Source organism: Corvus kubaryi, unplaced genomic scaffold (genome assembly GCF_017639235.1).
Source record: "Corvus kubaryi isolate FWS band 111438036 unplaced genomic scaffold, C.kubaryi_AGA036_p1.0 37272, whole genome shotgun sequence".
NCBI lineage: Eukaryota > Metazoa > Chordata > Aves > Passeriformes > Corvidae > Corvus > Corvus kubaryi.
Genome location: NW_024581084.1, coordinates 2,855,846 through 2,870,509, shown reverse-complemented (window position 1 = coordinate 2,870,509; position 14,664 = coordinate 2,855,846). Strand labels below are relative to the sequence as shown.

General features: G+C 57.5%; 1 protein-coding gene across 1 annotated transcript in view; it reads right to left on the bottom strand.

Moving 5' to 3' along the window:
• The window catches only part of DNAH17 (dynein axonemal heavy chain 17), a 32,876-nt gene that overhangs the window by 3,001 nt on the left and 15,211 nt on the right, over window positions 1-14,664 (bottom strand). Inside the window, exons 41-76 of the mRNA XM_042025619.1 lie at window positions 14,224-14,356; window positions 13,912-14,039; window positions 13,676-13,824; window positions 13,250-13,532; window positions 12,987-13,160; window positions 12,193-12,400; window positions 11,932-12,097; window positions 11,747-11,849; window positions 11,441-11,588; window positions 11,230-11,321; window positions 10,893-11,054; window positions 10,649-10,813; window positions 10,312-10,503; window positions 9,646-9,912; window positions 8,991-9,152; window positions 8,264-8,497; window positions 7,912-8,076; window positions 7,722-7,817; window positions 7,412-7,629; window positions 6,975-7,182; window positions 6,678-6,793; window positions 6,213-6,405; window positions 5,864-6,099; window positions 5,444-5,563; window positions 4,734-4,938; window positions 4,225-4,389; window positions 3,957-4,097; window positions 3,674-3,844; window positions 3,383-3,505; window positions 3,055-3,248; window positions 2,796-2,944; window positions 2,537-2,664; window positions 2,048-2,275; window positions 1,350-1,541; window positions 575-754; window positions 83-265 (exon numbers count right to left, since the gene is read on the bottom strand). Of these exons, the coding sequence (XP_041881553.1) occupies window positions 83-265; window positions 575-754; window positions 1,350-1,541; window positions 2,048-2,275; window positions 2,537-2,664; window positions 2,796-2,944; window positions 3,055-3,248; window positions 3,383-3,505; window positions 3,674-3,844; window positions 3,957-4,097; window positions 4,225-4,389; window positions 4,734-4,938; window positions 5,444-5,563; window positions 5,864-6,099; window positions 6,213-6,405; window positions 6,678-6,793; window positions 6,975-7,182; window positions 7,412-7,629; window positions 7,722-7,817; window positions 7,912-8,076; window positions 8,264-8,497; window positions 8,991-9,152; window positions 9,646-9,912; window positions 10,312-10,503; window positions 10,649-10,813; window positions 10,893-11,054; window positions 11,230-11,321; window positions 11,441-11,588; window positions 11,747-11,849; window positions 11,932-12,097; window positions 12,193-12,400; window positions 12,987-13,160; window positions 13,250-13,532; window positions 13,676-13,824; window positions 13,912-14,039; window positions 14,224-14,356 (6,177 nt within the window). The remainder of the gene's footprint in view (window positions 1-82; window positions 266-574; window positions 755-1,349; window positions 1,542-2,047; window positions 2,276-2,536; window positions 2,665-2,795; window positions 2,945-3,054; window positions 3,249-3,382; window positions 3,506-3,673; window positions 3,845-3,956; window positions 4,098-4,224; window positions 4,390-4,733; window positions 4,939-5,443; window positions 5,564-5,863; window positions 6,100-6,212; window positions 6,406-6,677; window positions 6,794-6,974; window positions 7,183-7,411; window positions 7,630-7,721; window positions 7,818-7,911; window positions 8,077-8,263; window positions 8,498-8,990; window positions 9,153-9,645; window positions 9,913-10,311; window positions 10,504-10,648; window positions 10,814-10,892; window positions 11,055-11,229; window positions 11,322-11,440; window positions 11,589-11,746; window positions 11,850-11,931; window positions 12,098-12,192; window positions 12,401-12,986; window positions 13,161-13,249; window positions 13,533-13,675; window positions 13,825-13,911; window positions 14,040-14,223; window positions 14,357-14,664) is intronic.

The window sequence follows — 14,664 nt, the reverse complement described above, 5'->3', positions numbered from 1 at the left end:
GGTTTTTCTCCCACTGTAATTACTTCCCCCACCTTAAAAAAATCAGTTAATTTCTACCATAAAGAGACAGGACTTGACTTGCCTGTTCCTCTCGGGAGGTACCTGAGCCTCCAGCAGTGTCGGATTCCTTGGGCTGCAGTTCCAGCACTGTGCGGAAGAGCCTCTCCGAGGTGACGGTCAGGAAGCCCATCTCTGCGTTGGGGTGCAGGCCATACAGGTGGGGGCTCTCGCCTGGCAGGTTGTCGTCGATGTACTGGTGGTAGGCCTGAGCGCAGGGTCAGGGGCAGCGTTAGCTTGGAAGTACAGGCAAAGGAGCCCAAAGTTCCCCGCAACCTTGAAAACCCGTCACCACTCTCGGGGCCCTTCGCAGCACCTGCCTCTGTGCGCACAGAGGCTCTTTTTTAACTTGTGTCTCAGCCAAGTTTTTCCCTTTCCGTCTCAACCACAGGAATTACTTTTGCAGCAATTCTGCACATTTCCAGGGGATTGACACTCTTTCCCTACATTCCCCTTGGTGGGCAAGAGGGAACTTGGACTCGTGCACTTATCCAGAGCAAATTGCAATGTTTCTTACCTCGTAATCCAAGCGGGGAGGGATCATAAACCCTGGAGCCAAGGACACGTCCCCATCCAGCATTTCGGGCTGGATGTACTCGCTCAGGTATGTGCGGCACAGCCGGCGGTCCCAGTCATCAGTGATGTGCCCCCCGTACATGATCTCACCAAAGAGGTACCGGAGGTCATCCCATGGTACCTGTAGGGAGAAGCTCGAGCTGGGACTCCCGAGGAGTTCCCCATGCAACTGCAGGGCCACGGAATGATGGCTCCAGGATTGACCTGTCCAGTGTGCAGGGAGGTGACAGTCCCTGGACCCACAGAAGCTTGGGAAGAGTGGTGTCTATTGATCACCCACAGATTTCTCCTTGTTCCAGTATGAACACAGTCATCTGTGGTTTGAATCCTGTCTTTTTTCCAACCAGCACTGATCATGTCTGTGAGGGCAGGTCTAAAGGTGAGACTTCAGCCCTGCTCACTGCACCTGCATTCTTGGGGTGGGCTTTGCTTTTTAGTGGAACCACCCACCAATCAGCAAGGCACGGGTCAGGGCAGGCGCATGGGCCAGGGCAGGCACTTGTCCTGGCTGGTGCCTGATGCCTCTCCCACCCAGCTCAGTTGGGCTGAGTACTCATCCCCTTCCCCTGCCTGAGTGTGCAGGGAGCAGGGGAGGAACTGCTCCTGGCCCTGGGCTTCTTCATGAGACGGTGTTTGTGCTGCAAACTGGTGAATGTTCTAAGAAAGGCCAATTGTTGCAGTGTGTGCTGAGGAGCGGTCACTTTGTGATCCCTCACCTTGGGGTTGGCCTCCAGGTAGTTGTGCAGGACATTAACAGAGACGGTCAGGTCGCCATTGTTGAAGGGGTACGGCCTGTTCCAGCCCTGGGTACCGAATCTGCGCCGCTCGGCCACCGCGGCGTGGAAGTAGCAAAGCGCAAACAGGATGCACCTGAACTCGGTTTCTTTGCTGCACTGCTCCAGTGTCTCCTGTGGAGGAATAGTGAGGGTGGGTTGCAGGTGAATATTACTATCAGATGCCCCTCTAGTGGAGAACATTCATAGGCAAAAGAGAACTGAAGGTGTTTATTAGAAAAAAAGAGGCATACAATTGTATTTTAATGATTTTCTAGTTGATAATTTTTGCACTCATTTGTTTATGAAAGAATTTGGATTTCACACCCCAATGCCCTGCTGATGGCTGAGGCAGCTTGTTCATGGCAAAGCTGCAGCAGCTCCAGGTTCTGCCTCAGGAAAGGCACTGGCAACCTGGCACTTCCTTGTGTTGGAAACCCTTGGGCAGCTCTGGTTACCCCTAAACCCCTGGCAGAGGGGGGCTCTGGGCACTCCAGGAGGCTGTGCTGGCAGAGGCCGGCTCTGGGTGCAGTGTCCCTGGCAGCAGTGACACCCCCAAGGTGCTCAGCCTGTGGAACCCTGGGAGGGGATGAGCTGCACACGCTGCCCAGAGTGGTCCCGAGGAGGCAGCTGTGGGGTACCTGGGAGAAGAGGTCGAGGGCTCCGTGCAGGTTGGCGCGCATGCCTGTCGGCGGCTCGCTGGTGATCTTGATGGAGTTGTCCAGCAGCCCCTGCGGGATGATGTGCGACTCGGGGGTGGGGGCCGGCTCGGCGCTCATGAACAGTCGGTACTCGGGGTGGCTGGCTAGGCTGTGCTGCTCCACCAGCTTCTCCAGTGTGCCCAGCCACCGGGCCACTAGGTGGATGTTCTGCAAAAGAAACCCTCTGGACCTTGTGAATCTCACCTCCCCCCCAGATTCCTACTGTGGCTCCACAGGGAGAAGGTGCAGTGCAACACAACAGCACCTGGGCTGGGTACAGCCAGCTAGCCCAGGCAGTGTCACTGCCATCACCAGGGATGGGGTGACCATGCATGGTGTGCCTGGATGCTGGCAGGACTTTGTGCCCTGGTGTGCCCGGTTGCCATCAGGGCTGTGCACCTGTGGTGCGCCCCACTGTCCCCCACCCACCTGCAGGATGACCCAGTGGCCCTCTGCAGCTGCCACCTCCATGGCGTGCTCTGCCACGACCTCCTGGCCTTGCCCTAGTGATACATTGTGGATCTTCCCATTGTCAATGGTGAAATTCAGCCTTGTACCTGGGAGGGGAATGTGTGCTGTCATTATCAGCATCAGTACTGAGCTGGGGCTGTGCGGTTCTGGCCTCTTGGCCCCGCAGCAGCTTATGGCCATCAGGACTGGTGCCAGTCTGGGGTGGGCAATGCCTCACCCAGTGCCTCCACATCCTTCAGTGGGTCGACGCCGGGGGAGAGAATGAAGAACAGGGGCGTGGAGGGGCTGCTCTCCTTGTATACCTCAGAGAGGTCAATGCTCCTTCCTTTCACGTACTTGCTTCCCATCTTCTCTTCCACAAATTTCCTACAGAAAAATAGAATCATCCTGTGAGCTGGGAACAGTCACTGGTTGCAGCTGGTGTGGTGACACTCTGGGGCTCTTGCAGGAGAGCTCTGTGCTGGGCATCAGCATACCTGATGGCATAGGTCATCCTGTCAGGGCGCAGGCACCGCAGCACACACAGCTTCTGCAGGGCTGATTTGTTCTTCCAGTCCATGGGGAACACCTCATTCTCTGGTGCCTCCATCTCCACAAACCTTTTCCATCGCTTTGCCGAGCCCTCAATGTCGCTCTCCAGGCTCCTGAACTCTTCCATTTCTGAAAGTGCCTTCAGGTCCCGCAGAGAAGGATTAAATCACTCCTAGGCTCTGCTCACCCTCACCCTGCAGGTGACCCTGGACCTGCTGCACCAGGGGCTGTGCTGGCATTGCCTTGGCACAGTGGGGGACTGCACAGACCCACCTTGATGGCACCCCAGCCCTGGTGCTGCAGGAAGTCCACGGGGGATGTGGCACCAGCCTTGGAAGGGAAGCGCAGGAGGAAGTCCAGCTCTGCTGGGTTCACTTCTTTCTTGATGGCCAGGACCTGGAAGTTGGGAGTGCAGCATCACAGCCACCCAATGCCCACAGCCCCGGCATGAGGGGCGAGAGGCTAGGAGCATCCAACAGCAGCACCAGAGTAAGAGAACAACCTGTCTAAACCCACATGAATGCCTGTTGTACAGCAGGAGCCCCAGACATTTGCAGGGATTACCTGGAAGGCAACCTGGGCCAGGAAGATGAGTTTGTCTTTCTCAAAGAGGCCCTGTGCAGTGTACACGTAGACTTGATAGGTGATCTGGTCCGTCAGGTTGATCACCCTCTGCCGGGTGTCATCGCTGGGAGTCGCACGTTGGATGGCTTTCTCGAAGACCCCGTTGAAGGCCTGAGGAAGATCCCAGCAGGCATCAGCGTGAAAGCTGAAACACTGGATCTCCGTGCTCCCCCAGCTCTGTCCCACCTGCAGACATCTCTCTCCCTCCTCACTCCCCATCTACCTTGAGAGAGAACTGGTAGATGGGGTTGATCTTGTTAAGGTCACTCAGGATGAAGTACAGGAGGGATGCGCGCTCCGCTGCCGGCCGGTAGTGTTCTCTCGCAACGTTTATTTGTACTTCAGTGACTTTAGCTTCATTTACCTGGAGGTGCAGGGGGCTGGGTGTTACCAGAACCCCATCATACATCAAAGCAGTGCCCACCCTCCTGCTGGGTGCCCAGCCGAGCTGTCCCTCTGCCTGCGACACCAGCTCCAGGGAGCATGTTTACTTTTTCCTCTATTTCCTTGGCTGTGCGCTTTGTTATCTCCAGGTTCTCCACCAGCGCTGTGTCCCGCAGGAAATCTCCCCCAGCCGCCGACAACCGGGCAAGCAGTGAGTCCTCCAGCTCCTTCAGCTTGATCTTGAACTCGTTCTGGCTCTTGGTCAGGTTTGCCTGCGACAGCAGCACCCAGGGATGTGTCACTCAAGAGATCATGACAAGGTGCTGGCACCAGTCACTCTGTCATACGGCCACCAGTGTGCTGGTGCGAGGGGAAGGTGGATGTGGCCCCTCCTGGGACCCACCATCACCCGCAGGGTGAAGTGATGAGCGTGCCCAGGCAGTGCTGGCTGCGGGGGGCAGTGGGGGACCTGCAGCGACAGGGTCTGGCCATGACTTCCTTGGCTCTTGGCACACAGCAGTGAGCACACGGAGGGGAGCCCTCATGCTCCCTTGCCCCAAAACCTCTGCAGTGCCCCGGCCTCTCCCACCCCTCTAGCCAGCAGCCAGGTCTGTACCTTCAGGGTCTCCAGGTCCGGCCGCTCCCGGGCTACCACAGCAGCCAGGAGCTGGTCCTCCAGGCCCTCCCGTGTCACCAAGAAGTTGATGAGAGTGCACTGAGCCTGCACCTCTGGCTTGTAGTGCGGATTAAAACATCGGGTGTGCAGGATTAGGCGGAACTGCTGGTTATACTCGACTTCTTTATCTCCAATTCTAATGTATCTGTTCGGTTAATTAAACAAATTAATCCCCACACACTGGGCGGTAACTCGTCACAGACAGATGCCCTCAGCCTGTGTGCTGTTCCTGACTGCTTGGGATGAATTTCTTTGGTTGGGAAGAGGCACAGCAAGGGCAGAAGTACCAAACCAGACCTGGCAGGGCAAGGATAGAGGAACAGGAGCTGGAGACTGCCTTGCCACAGCCCCCCATGGCCTCTGGGGTCCAGTTCCCCTTCCAGCTTATCATGACCTATGGCAGGTGTCCCAAGGAGCGTGCTCTTAAATCACTAAATGAACTGGATGCCAAGGACCAAAACAGTCAGAAAGACCACATTCAGTACAGGTGTCCTCCGTGGGACATTCTGGAGAACACTGCGGGGTATGGCCAAAGCAAAAGAAGGATCAGGCTCCCAAGCTGCCCACAGTGAAGGTGCATCTACCAGCATTTTGGGGCAGTAGTGGCTGCTTGGGGCAGGTGAAACCCCTCAGCGTTGGGATGTGCCAACCTGCCCTTGGCGGTGGTCCTGCTCAGCAGCGGGTCCAGCACTGCCTCCACCGTCTCACCGATGTCCTCGATCAGCAGTGTCTGTCCTTCAGAGACTGCCTGGGCAATGATGTCCAGGTATCTGAGAGGGGAGAGGGGAGGTTTGTGTGGCAGGCCTGTGCACTGTGGGGGGCTTGGGCTGATGTGGGGGGCTCATGGGGTGCTTTGCACCCACTGTGCCCTATTGGGACCCAGTTGTGCTCTGCCATTCCCGGCCGCCACAGAGCTTTTGGAGGTGTCAGGTACACCATCAGCACTGCTGCCCTTGGGTGCCCTGGGTCTGATGGGGGACGTGATTGCCCTGACTCTGCACCCTTCAATGGCAGGGAAAGGGGGGCTGGTGCAGCTCGAGCCTGTGCCCACCCCACAGCCCCTGGCCCACCTTCGCTGGCCCAGGCGGACGATCTGCAAGTCCTCTCCAAATTTGTTCTTGATCCACTTGCTGCCCTGCAGCTGGGCATCCACGAGCAGTGGCCACCGCTGGGTGCTGCAGAGGATGGCAGCGTTCTCGGTAGAGGTGCGGTCGCTGGGCAGCCCCTGGTTGTTCCAGGCAGCCACATCGGCAGAGTCCGTGAGGAGGCTGAGGGGGTCCAGGCCAGGGGTGATGGGGATGGGCACCTGCAGGGAGGAGCTGCTGGGTGCCTGGCCGCAGAGGGGTGGGAGCCCCTGGTGCTGGTGGGCATGGGGGAAGGGGCCCCAGGCACTCTGGGGTGGAACCTGTGGCCTCTCACCGTCAGCCCGTTGAGGAAGGGGATCCAGTGCTGATCCATCAGCTCAGCCCTGTACTTCTTGGTAAAGTATCCGATGTAGGACACGAAGGCGGAGACCAGCAGCACGTCCCCGCACAGTGTCTTCTCCTGCTCTCTGAGCTGCTCCACTGACTCAGCCCAGCGGACGTTTTCGGACGCCAGGCCCCCAACGAGCCTAGGGGGTCAGAGGGGATGGTGGCTGCTGTGGTGCTGTAACCTGGGCAGGGGGTGCTTGGGGACTCAGCCATGGTGACCTGGGGCGTTGTCACCAAACATCTCCATGGCTGCCTCCCCCCATGAATATCTGCCCAATTCATCTCAGAATTTTTTAATTTGGGGAGGATATGGGGGCTCTGCTGCTCCCATGGCCCTGGTGTCACGGGCACCAGGCGATGCCAGGGAGCAGCAGCCTGCCCTGATGCTTTGGAGCCCGCGTTTGCATGGTACCTGTTTGCCAAGGTGATTACTTTGTTGGTTTCATCAGCCTCCTGCTGGCATTTGATCTTTTCTGCTGTGGCTTTCTCAAACTGAGCAGTGAGAGTTGCCAGATTTGCATTCAGGGTCTTTGGAAGAGAACAGCCCCAGAGTTATTCCCTGCCCAGATGGGAGGCTCCATGGTCCCAGAGCTCCACAGCAGCCCCATCCCAGCACAGTTCTTGGGCTGGGCTCTGGGTTCATTAAGTGCTTTTGTTTATTTGGTGACTGGGGGGCTTGTGGCTGGGGGCTGTGGGGACACACACTTACGACAATTTTGCTCTTAATGCGACTGAGCCTCTGCTGTGCCTCTGCCAGCTCGGCATCAGCATCAGCCACCGCCTGTCTCTTGGGCTTCACCGTGCAGTGCACCTCGTAGAAGCGGACCATGTTGAGGCACCAGGAGCACAGCCCTGCTGCGGCCGTTGACTTGGACTTGATGAACTCTGGGTTAAACCCGGGGTCTGTCCGGTATGGCCTGGAACGGGAGCACACGCTGCACTATGGCATTGCCGACGGCCCATCCTGCTCCTCCCGGGACTTGGGTTGCCTCTGGGTGGCAGGGTGGGAGAGAAGTGCCAACACCTGGATCCCACTCCTGTCCCCAAAGCCTGCTGTGCTCCCAGGTGAGGGTCCCCCCTGGCCTCCCTGCTCAGGGCAGCACATGGCAGAGGCTGTGAAGGGGCAGGAACCAGCCGTGGACTCACTCAAATGCCTTGAGACAGGGCTCAGGGATGTTTTCCCCATCAAAGTTTTTTAAGCTTGCGAGGAAAGTGTCCGCTTTTCCTATCTTGACTTTTCCTGCTGTCCAGCTCTTGTCCTTCGGAATCTTGCCTTTTTCGGCCGTCAGAATCAACACAGCTGCCATCACATTCACTACCTCTGGTGGTGGGGCCCCAAAGGACTTCAGCTCCGTCAGGTTGTACTGGGAAGGGACCGCAGGGCCACTGAGCACCACCCCAGCCCAGGGCTGCCAGCACTAGCTGGGCACCTGCTTCCCACTGACAGGTCACCCACCTTGTTGAGTGTGTCAAGGGCCTCGCGGGCAGCGGAGAGCACCACCTCTGCCTCTGCCAGGTCAGCTGCACAGGCTCGTTGCTTCTCAGCCACCATCTGGGGAGGGAGGACATGGGATGGGGTGAGTGGCTGTAACCACAGAGCTCACGCTGCCCTGTCCCATGTTGGACACCAGCTCAGCACTTTGCACCTTGTTGATGGCCTCGACCTTCAGCTCCTCCTCATCAGCAATGGCTTTCTCCTTGCTGACCTTCTCTGTCTCAACACCCACCACATGGATCAGTTTGTCTGTGTCCTCGTTCTTCTGCTTCAGCTCTATCTCCTGGAGTGCCAGCATGGCTTTCAGGTCGTCCACCTCAATGAGGGAAGAAACAGAGCAGATAAAAGGGCTGATCCTGCCAAGCCCTGCCTGGTGGAGCAGCAGTGTCTTGGTATGGCTTGGGGACAGACACTGTGACCATCCTGCAGGGATGTGCCTGCTGTCTCCCTCTGTGCCAGACCTACTACAGGCATGATGCACGAGAAAGGCTATGGGCAGCCACCTGTGATGCTGTGCTCCGCAGCTTTGTCAGCCCCTTCTCCAGCCTCTCGATGTTGGCAGAGAGATTGCTCCTTTTACTCGCCAGCAGGTTTTGGTAGAGCTTTATCAGCTCCAGGAAGGTCTTTGGCGTGGTATAATTATAGCGTCTCTCCACGGCCAGGTAGGTCTTGGACATCTCCTTTGAGCTTGTGTGGACGAAGGACATGAACCGGCTGATGGAGGCCTTGACCTCTGGCTGCACAGAGAGCACAGACAGGGACCTGCTGCAGCGGGCAGCTGCAGTGACGTGCAGTGGCTGCACTGAGCCCTCCTGCAATGTGTCCAGCCCCAGAGGCCGGAGCAAAGTGACCCTTTCCATCAGCAGCACTATGCAGGGCTGAGACACTGGTGCTGGTTCCCATGCCCACCTCTGGGTCCCTGACATCCCTGCGTGGGGAGGAGCTGCTGTCCCTAGGCTGTTGCCTGTGGGGGTGTTTTAAGGACAGAATGGAAAGGGAAGGTTTGTCCTCACCAGCACAGCGCAGGGCTGCAGGCTCTGACACCGGAACCAGCTGTAAACTTATCCCAGACCTATTCCCAGCTTGCTGTTCCCAGCCCCCTGGGTCACGCCAGACCCCTATCCCTGGGCACACTAAGCACGGAGAGCAGCAGAGGTGCAGTTCATTGCCCAGCGCAGCCCAGGATCCCCAGTGCCTTAGGACAGGAGCTGTGCTGGGGTCTCGGCTCACCTCGATGTCTGGCGTTTCCTCCAGGAACCTGCTGCTGACGGACACGAGAGCATCCTCCGGCCACTCGTGGAACCAGTCGATGGCTGTGCAGTTTACTACAGCAGGGAACCTCCTGGCCCGCACACGCAGGGTTGAGCCCACAGGGGAGAAGCAGAGGACAACCTGGGGCAGAACGGCAGTGGCTGAGTGGGGTGTCCCCACTGTTGGGGTGGGGGGAGTGTCTCCGGGGGCTCCACATGCCTGCAAGGATTCTCTGCAGACCAGAGATTTGCTGCCTTCCCATTAACTCCCAGTAGGCAGGAGGTGGTCTGTGGTTGTGCACCCTGTGCCTCTCACCACGGCTGGAACTGGGCTCCCCTTTGGTGGCTGCAGTCAGCAGCTGAGCACAGTGCTCATGTGGGTGTCCCTGTGAGTGCCCAGCGTGGTGTGTGGCTGTGGAAGCTACTGACCCCCCTCTGCCCCCAGGGAGGTCAATACAGGGCTGTTCTGCCCTGCACCTCTGGGGCTGAGGGCACCTGGGGAGTCTCTGAAAACCTTTTGTTCAAACCCACCATCCTGGGGCGAAACCTTGGTGTTTCCGTGGCCTGTTGCAAAGAGGCTTTGGATCAGGCAAATCAGAGGCACAGACAAACCAATCAGGGGAGCAAACACCCACCCTTAACTGGCGCCTGACTTTTTCTATAAATAATTTCCAGCAGTTTTCCTTTGTGTCCTCCAATCCAAGAGACTTCACTTGAGGCCTCATGGCACTGATGATGGTTTCCAGGTCAGTATCCTGAAAGAGGCCTTGCACCTCCCCAGACGCCAAGAAATCGTTAATCACAACCAGGAATGATTCTTCAGCCACCTGGGAGTCTGTCATCAGGAACACGGTAGGGACGCCCTTCACAGCTGCTTTGATGTACTGGGAGGCGAGGTCCAGCTGGGACAGAGAGAAACTGTCACCCTGCAGTTCAACCCTCATGAGTGTTCTCCAAAGCAACCAGTTTGGAGCAGCCCTGGGCTGCCCCAGAGAGCTGGAAGGGAGCCTTTGGGAAGGAGCTGGTGCCAGATGCTCTCCCCAGGCACAGGTCCAGCACCAGGGCTGCCCACACCACCACGCCTGCTGTCACCAGTAGCTCCTGCCTATGCCTGGCTGGGGAAGCACAGTGGCTCCTTGGGGCAGGACCCACGGGGTGTCACCTGCGAGTGGATTCTGGCATGCAAATGCAGGTGGCAAGGAGAGCAGAGCCTCGTCAGCCCACCCCAGGCACTGTCGCTGCAGGTGCAGGACCCATCCCCAAGCAGGTGACACTGAGACAGGGTCCAAAGCTGCTCCCACCTTCAGGTCTGGGATGCCGTAGCCTTTCCTCAGCGTGATCTGGAACACGCCCAGGTTGCTGATGTGAGCTGCCAGCCGTGCCAGGCTCTGCTTTCCGCTGCCTCCCACCCCCACCAGTAGTGCATTGCCCCGAGGAGACTCCAAGATCCGGCTAATTCTGCAAATGTGAGACACTGCATCTTCGAAGAGCACCTGAAGAAAACAGGAGGGGAAGGTTTGGTGTTCTGGATCAGGGCGGAAAGAGCAGTGAGTGCCCCATAATGCACCAACCCAACCAAGCAGTGCAATGCCACATTCCCATCTTTCCAGGGCAGAGCTGCCTGCCATGGGCACTCACCAGATTCATCGCTGCATTCACCTCATTGTAGCTGTCCAGGGCTTCCCCGAGCAGATCACTCAGAGCTGCCCAGCTTGCCACTGGCATGTACTTGGACTCATCCATGCCCTGGGCAAAGTGGCAGTAGATGTTGGGCTTGGCGAACACCGCGTCTTCATTGAGGTCCTGGGAGAGGCAATTCCAGCCGTGGGGCACCTGGGGGGCACCACTGGGCTGGAGCACTCTACTTTTCAGCACGACTTACTTGAAAAGAGGCTTTGCAGATGTCTGCCAGCAGCTTCTTGAAGCTGTACTGATCCTGTTCATCGACAAGCTTGTCTCCATACACCCTCTCTGCTTCGTGAAGCCAGAGCCGCACCAAGTCCACAGGGCTTTTCAGGCATTCGGGGGTGGAGAAGAGGAGCCCCTGAAAAACAAATCCCGCAGTCCTCAGGGTTATTTTAGTACTGCTCTGAGCTGATTGCAAAGGTTTGCTCTGGGAAGAGGCCAAGGCCCTTTTCAGGGACATGGTATGTTGCAAGGATGTGGGATGAGGAAAGGGAGGAATAAGGATATTTTAGAAGAAACGGCTCTCCCACTACCTGGAATATGTTGGAGAGGTCCCGCAGGTTGAAAATGTAGTGGAACTTGATGGCTGTTGGCAGAAAGTTGGAGGCAACCTTCTGGTGCAGGGCTGTTGGCAGGACAGGGGGGTGAGCAGGCTCCAGGTCCCCGGAGTCCCCTGAGCCTGGCTTGGCTCCCCAACAGACATTCCCCAAGGGCTTGTCCCACCCCAGTGTGGCAAAGGCTCACCCAGCGCTGCTGCTACCAGCTGAGGCTGCATCTTCCGGAGGAGTGGTGGAATGGTCTGCCGGGCCAGGTGCTGCTCCAGGATGGTGCCGTACACGGTGTGCAGAGCCTCCCGGCTGGGAAAGCACACAGCGAGGACGCAGAAGTGGCGCTGCAGAAAGGGGCAGAAATTGAGGTGGGCACTTTGCCCCACAGGGGCTGACGCAGCCAACTGGCACTGCAGGGTCCCCTGCCTCGTTCCACCCTCTGGGCTTCGGTGCCAGGAGAGTGAATGTGGCCGGCAGAGCCCTGCCCCCAGATCCTGCACACCTGCAGCCGTGAGTCGATGGTGAAGGACCCCGCGGTCGGGTTCATGCAGGCCACGTACTGGCAGTTGCGAATGTCCTTCAGGGTCAGTTTGTTCCTGTCGTACCTGTGCAGGGACCAGCACCGTGACACTTTCCCCAGGGGTGGGGATAGGTTCCCCCATCATACTGTGCCCCTCCAGCACTCACCAGTGCCCGTGGTCCAGGTGCTGCCGGATAAGCGTGTGTGGTGCCACAGTGCCATACTTGTCCACCTCTGGCATGTTCATGTCATCAATGAAGTAGATCAGCCTTCTGGTGCCAGGTGGGCCAAAAATTCTCCCTGACTTCTTCTCCAGGGGTTTCTCAAGGACGGCTGCAATGGGAGGAGTAGGTGGGTGGGGGGTCAGCACTGCAGGACCCTGCGGCACAGCCCAGTGCGGGGCTGGCTGCTGGCTCTGCCAGCCTTACCCTGCAGCATGGCTGAGGTTGTGTAGAAGTTGAGGGGCACAGACTGCACCAGATATTCATCTGTGCCGAGTGCTTCCAGCTTGTCCCACATCAGGACTGACTTTCCCGTCCCTGCGTTCCCCACCAGCATCACCGGCCGCTGCTTTTCCATCAGCAGGTCCAGGAAGTAGCGGAGGCGAATGGTCTCTGTGGTGTGCACCATGGCAGCCTGCGGAGAGGCACTGTCAGTCCCTGCACTTGCCCTGGCATTGGCAGAGGCAGGACCCTGTCGGGGCAGCAGGCAGCGTGCCAGAGCCCTGCGCAGTGTTCCTGGCAGCTCCAACAGACAATGCTCTCTGCATGCAAACCTGGTCCCTCTCTAAAGCAAAAGGTCTTGGGTGCTCTATTATTCTAAAGACTTTCTGACCAAAACCAAGTTATTACACAGAACAACAGTTCCTGAAACCGTCAAACAGCCACAGCTCCTCACCCTTTTCCCTGGCAGCTCAGATAACACCCCCAAGATGCCATTGCAGGAAACACAAATTGAGTACTAAAGGACATTTTGCACTCAGGCAATAGTCACAACTATTTTGTGAGACTCTCTGAAGCTGCAGGTTAATCTGAAGGTAAAGGAGACATGGAACTCGCAGCCCTTGCTGAGGCTTCTGTGGGGTAAAGAGAAGTTTAGGAAGCCATCGGGTTTGCTGAGTGCTACCAGTCCAAATCCTGATGATGCTCCAGGCATTGCTGAGGGGAAGACTGTGGAGTGATAGTCAAATAAACTATATAAACATAGAGCTTGTGGGAAATACCTGTAAGGGAACGTCGGGGTCGAGCTCGAACTCTGGCACTCTTTCATCCCAGGGACTGAATTTCTTTGTTTTTGGATCAATGTAATAGTCAAAAATTGTCCCCTGATTAGGAAACTTGATGGTTTTAAATTCCGTCAGCCACCACTTGCTGAACTGCTGGCGGTGATCCACCAGCTGGAGGACAAAACAGAGACAGTCAGACACCAGCCACATGATGGGATGCAGAGAGGGGTGGCAGGTGCCGGGCAGTCCCGTGGCTGTACCTGGTCCTGGAACAAGGCCCCACCGAAGGCCCAGGTACAGGCAAAGACGAAGAAGAGCTCGTACTGCTCCCGGGGTGAGTCTGGTGGGACATTTTTTGGTGTCAGGAAACATTCTAGCAGGGACAGAACTGTCTGTATGGCCGTGACCTCAGGAACAGGGGTGATTGTCTTGAACCCAGACTTGAGCTTCTCCAGGCATGGTGGCAGGTACTTGTCAAAGAGGATCATCAGAGCAGCCTTCTCAGACTTCACTGTCCTTGTCTCGATCCAGCTGGCCACAATGCTGTGGGAGAGACAAGCAGGGCTGCAGCGAGCATGTGGGGGCCAGCGCCCATCCCATCTCGTCCCATCCCGTGCCATGCCATGCCATCCCATCCCATCCCATCCCATCCCATCTCATCCCATCCTTCTCCCTCCCTGGCTCACGGGTTCCAGCCCAGGTCTGTGGGGTTGATGTAGAGGATTCCGGCCCGGGACACAGTGGCCGGCGTGGCCGTCCGCAGGTGGCTGATCTCGAAGATGAGCCGCATGGTGGGAGTGAGGGGGATGCGCTCATTGCTGGCCAAGGTGAGAACCTGGGGGAAGTGGCTCATTGTGGGGATGCCTGGAGTTGGTCCCCCCAAGACAAGCGAGCAAAGCCCCTGGGGTGTGATAGCACCAACCTTATTGTCATCCATGACTGTGTTCAGGGACTCGATCCACATTGGATCAATGTCTCCATCAAGGATGATCCATTTGGGCCCATCATGTGTGATGTTGGCCAGGTCACGCATTGCTGTGGAGAACAGACCTGCCCCACAGAGAGACAGGGGTTGTTCCTCTCCACACACAGCCATTTGCTGGAGGACACGTGGGATTGGTGCTCCCATGAAACATATTCCTTCTCCCTCCCACTCCAGGAAAGAGCCCCAAGGAAAAGTCTTCCCATTGCATCTCACATCCCATAAACTGAGCTCACAGCATTGGTGTCTCACCATCCTTCCATTCCCGTGTGGCTGGATGAATGATCCCGAACAGCTCATCGCAGGTCACAGCCTTGGGGTCGAGGTCCACAGTGACTGGCCCCCTCTTCAGCCTTTGGTATGTCTTGTTGAGGGACTTCAGCACCTGTGGAGAGGGGATGGTGCAGCCACAGGTGCTGATCCCACCAGGGCAACCGCAGCCTTCGGCAGCCTCTGCCTGCAGTGGGGGGCATGGAGCCCTGCTCCCACCTGGACTGCTTCTGGGAAAGCACCTGACCTCCTCTGCAGAGGACAGGGCATTGTGGAAGCCCAGGCCCTGCCAGCCAGCACTGTCCTGTCATCCTGCTGGCACCACAGCACGCACAGGATCAGTCGTGAGAGCGTGCCCGTCTGCTCTTTGTCTCTGCTCTGCTCATGGGTGTCTTGGGCAGCCCCTGAGGGCTGTGGAGGAGC